This window comes from Sinocyclocheilus rhinocerous, unplaced genomic scaffold (genome assembly GCF_001515625.1).
Source record: "Sinocyclocheilus rhinocerous isolate Xijiao unplaced genomic scaffold, SAMN03320098_v1.1 scaffold1948, whole genome shotgun sequence".
Lineage (NCBI taxonomy): Eukaryota > Metazoa > Chordata > Actinopteri > Cypriniformes > Cyprinidae > Sinocyclocheilus > Sinocyclocheilus rhinocerous.
This window is the reverse complement of record NW_015644094.1, coordinates 303,481-307,710: the sequence shown is the minus strand read 5'-3', so window position 1 is coordinate 307,710 and position 4,230 is coordinate 303,481. Positions and strand designations below refer to the sequence as shown.

Genomic DNA, 4,230 nt, shown 5'->3' with positions numbered 1-4,230 from the left:
ATGCTAAAAAAAATAAGCTGAAATATCAACATAATTACAACTTATTATAGTAAATGTGACGTAGATAAAAAAATTGTGCATTGTATAATAATTATGGACATAAAAGCTACCAAGTGGCAAAATGCTTCAGATAATTAAAATGTGGGAGCAAAGATGTCATGTGGGGAATTACTGTTTTGTGACATTTGATCATTTTCTTTACCTTAGACAGTAGTAATTTTGGTACTTCACAGAGCATTGCACATTCATTTTGCTCATCATGTTTATTCATTTTGCTCAATCCCACATCAAATTTGTTACTCCATTTGTAGCTAAACATGACTGCAAATTGAGAAAATGACATTTTTAAAAAGTGACGTGATTTGACGCAACATTCAATAAAATGGAATCAACCTTCTATAGTTTCCCAGCATACATTATTCCAAACAATTCTTCAGTTAGTCATATTTTAGTTTAAAAATAAGGGTAAAACCATTAAAAGCAACAAATTCTCATGTTCGAGTCTATTCACACTGACAGAAAAAGATAAAAAATCATGTCTGTTCATTTCAAGGGGACCTCGTCACAAGCAAAGTAATCCTTCAGTGGTGCTAAAAGATGTCTTATGACAGGGACGCTCCAGGACTTCCCCAGCACTCTCTGCCTCTGCAAACGCCCCATATTTTTCACATCCGTGTAATGCTTCGGAAATCCAAATATTCTGTGAAAGTGTGAGAATCATCATAAATAAAATACATATTTGTATTTAAATGTTTATTTACAGCTAAGAGCAGAAGTAAAACTTACTTCTCCATTTCTGTGATCCATATATTGTCATCTTTTCCATTCATGGTGATGGGGAAATGTGCATCATTGGTGCCCTGCTTCAGTGAGTTTGGTCGTGTGGTGATAGTGCGAACTTTTTCATACTGCAAAACAGTACAAATTTCAGTTTGTACCAAAACATACCCAGTTTCAGAACTCATCACTAGTGAACTATGTACTGCATATCTTTGGTTAGAAGCTCATGACAGACCTTTGCAGTGCGGCCAGGCTCCAGACATTCCTGAAGCCGGAGTTTATCATTCTGGGATGCTATGATAGGTCTGGTCAAAACAGAATAAAATGGATGATGTTTAATTTACACTGTTGAGTGTATTTTCCAGGTAAAAAACAAAAAAAAACAAGTGTGTTATTCATATGAATATAACTGACACACACCTGTTCATGCCAGGTATGTTCCCCCAGAAGTATCTTGCTCTGTGAGCTGGACTCACTTTCACAGCATCAACAAGCACAGGGTTACACTAAAAACAAACCACACAGACTTACTACATCGTGAGACTAAAACATTTGTGTGAATCGTGATCCCAAGATTCAAGAAAAAATATATAGAATGTAAGAGCTTTTTAAAATTGACCATAAACTGCTGAGAGTATTTATCAAAACGTCTATGAAACAAGAAGAACACTCACTTCCAGAAAGCGGCAAATGTCAGCTTTAACCTGGGTTTGCATGAACACCACGTTCTCAAACAGCCAGAAGAACGGTTGTGGGTCATCTTCCTTCGGTTTCATAACATTCAGAAGCCGATAATATTCAAAAAAGAGCCGCCCTGTGCCCTCTGCAGAGAGTAAAGAGGATCTCAGATGCAATGAATGATGCTAACTGTTACCTGTTTTGACATGAGACCAAGCACTGAGCCTGCTCAGCAGTAGCATGTTTAACAAAACTTTAAATCTTGACTTACCATACAAGCCTTTCCTAGCAGGATTGACTATGGACAAGTCATTACAAGGACTTCCACCAATGAGAAGATCAAACGGGCCCCATTTGTCAATCTGAACAATGAAAGAGAATATATTCAATGGGCAGACTGCTGAGGAGTCTTCTTCAGATGTGTAATTAAATCTCAGTAAGTATAGAGAGAGTTTTTTAACATTTAAAACATTTTAATCAAATCTCAGAGATTTCGGTCCCTCTACCAAAAGTCTATTCACCCAAAACTCGGACGCTTCCAAACAGATCAAAAAATAAATCCAAATGAATGTTTACAGCATTCAAATCAAATGAGGTTCTTTCTTGCGGGTCATGCCAGCATGTTTGAACTTCCACAAGAACCAATGAGGTTTGGTCTCACTAGTCAAGCAGGAATAGTTGAGCTTCCATTTCCGTTCACTGATCAATGCTTATATGTGAATAAAAGCCCAAATCTGTTCATCAAATAAAGTGATTGTCTCTCTTCAGACTGGGACTTTTTCATTCATATGGATTTATTTTTGATCTCTTTACAAACATCTTGAAGCATCAGAATTTTGGGTGAAGAGACTGTCAGTAGAGGAACAGAAATCTCTCAGATTTCATAAAAAATATTTTATTACCAAAAGTCTTGTGGTTTTGGAATGACATGAGGGTGTGTAAATGACAGAATTTTCATTTTCGGCTAAACTAACACTTTAAAGACAAGGGGAAAAAAACAAGAAGATGAGAAATTATTTTGTAACCATACATGCTTTTTCGTAATGTTCTTAACATCATCAACATGAGTGATTTTTCCATCATGGTTAACCATAGAAATGGTGATGGATTCTTCATCAACTTCTGAGGCCACATATTTTTCCACTTTAAAGCCAAGATCCCTCAGAACAAGGTATCCTGAAACATAAAAATGTATGTAAATAAGCCACATAACCAGTACAAGAACAGACTATAATAAGTGTGTATTACATTACAAGTGGTGAAAAATACAGGAAGTTTTACCTGTGGCTATACCATCAAATAAAGAAAGGACTCTGATTGGACGTCGCTGGTTAGCAGGGATTGATGGGTAAACACGGTGGGGCTCCTGAGGAGGACAAATGTCAGTGTTGGAACCAATACAAATACAAATCAGGAAGATCATCCAATATTTGTATGAGATGACTAACAAACTCCATGGCGCTGTTGTTGGCAAAGAATTCCTGCACACGGATGCTCCAGTCATGCCTGGGCTTCAAAGCTCCAGAGCTGCTCTCGGGTGCACAAAGGTAACAGGTCCATGGGTCCACATTTTTCAGCTGGTTAAATGTCCCCTCACCCACTAGGATATCCAGACAGTCCACACAGTAGCAGCTAGAGAATGAGACCAAATTAGATTGGGGTCAAAACTTGTGAAAATGATTACACTTTGTGTATTTCTAATTTAATATTTTTCCCTTGCAAATTTTATTATCGATTGAGTCCAATTTGCAATTATCCTGCATCACAGCACCATTTAACATGCATAAACGTGATTCAATTTACTTATCTGATTAGGGGCAGAGAAATAGTGCAGAATCTCAAATGTATAATGATTCTTTGTTTTAAAAACCTAAAACAAGCCCTTTTTTTAAAGGGGTCATATGATGTTGCTAAGAAGAACATTATTTTGTGTATTTGGTGTAATGAAATGTGTTTATGCGGTTTAAGGTTAAAAAAACACATTATTTTCCACATACTGTACATTATTGTTTCTCCTCTATGCCCCGCCTTTCTGAAACGCGTTGATTTTTACAAAGCTCATCGGTCTGAAAAGCGAGGTGTGCTGTGATTGGCCAGCTATCCAGTGCGTTGTGATTGGCCGAATACCTCAAGCGTGAGACGGAAATGTTACGCCCCTCACCATACTGTTGATGCCGTGTCCGGCCGGAGCGACGAGACATAAACATTAAAACCCATTATAAACGAGGCATTTGTTGCATCCAGTGGGGACATAATTGCTGATTATAATGACTTATACTGTCTTTTTACACGTTGCATCGCGCCGCGTAAACATAAAACTGTGTCTGCATTTGTGATCAGAGAAATTACAAACCACAAGTGCTACTCTACACTGCTCAAAACTCGCGTTTGAATCATCAGTGGCAAATGATAAAAGAAAACGTACTTACGTGAGTCAGAACTGCCGGCATTTTAGTCTAACGTTACTCTCCCAGGATCAGTAAACAGTCCTCCATAAAATGTGCTGCACACATCTGATTATTTGGGTTGAAGTGTTCTGGAACAGTGTTGTAAATACAACTTAACCACTGATTTCTAGTCGTGTCCATTTTTGGATGGCCAAACAAAGTAGTTTCGCTTTCACAACGAAACACAGCGTCACACACGGTGGCCTAGAGTGAGCGGCGGTGAGCGGCGGGAGCGGCGGCGGGAGGGCTTGCGGCAACCACATGTGACGACCCCGGGCTGGACTCCGCTTTGAAAGCCGAGAAAGCCGAACCGGCGATCCACAGC

General features: G+C 38.7%; 1 protein-coding gene across 1 annotated transcript in view; it reads right to left on the bottom strand.

The window, feature by feature from the left end:
- Positions 1-351: 351 nt before the first annotated feature.
- Positions 352-4,230, bottom strand: part of LOC107757963 (DNA (cytosine-5)-methyltransferase 3B-like) — a 7,259-nt gene continuing 3,380 nt past the window's right edge. Inside the window, exons 2-10 of the mRNA XM_016575573.1 lie at positions 2,907-3,115; positions 2,740-2,824; positions 2,489-2,634; positions 1,730-1,820; positions 1,455-1,603; positions 1,201-1,286; positions 1,016-1,085; positions 787-908; positions 352-700 (exon numbers count right to left, since the gene is read on the bottom strand). Coding sequence (XP_016431059.1) covers positions 544-700; positions 787-908; positions 1,016-1,085; positions 1,201-1,286; positions 1,455-1,603; positions 1,730-1,820; positions 2,489-2,634; positions 2,740-2,824; positions 2,907-3,115 — 1,115 coding nt within the window. The 3' untranslated portion in view covers positions 352-543. The remainder of the gene's footprint in view (positions 701-786; positions 909-1,015; positions 1,086-1,200; positions 1,287-1,454; positions 1,604-1,729; positions 1,821-2,488; positions 2,635-2,739; positions 2,825-2,906; positions 3,116-4,230) is intronic.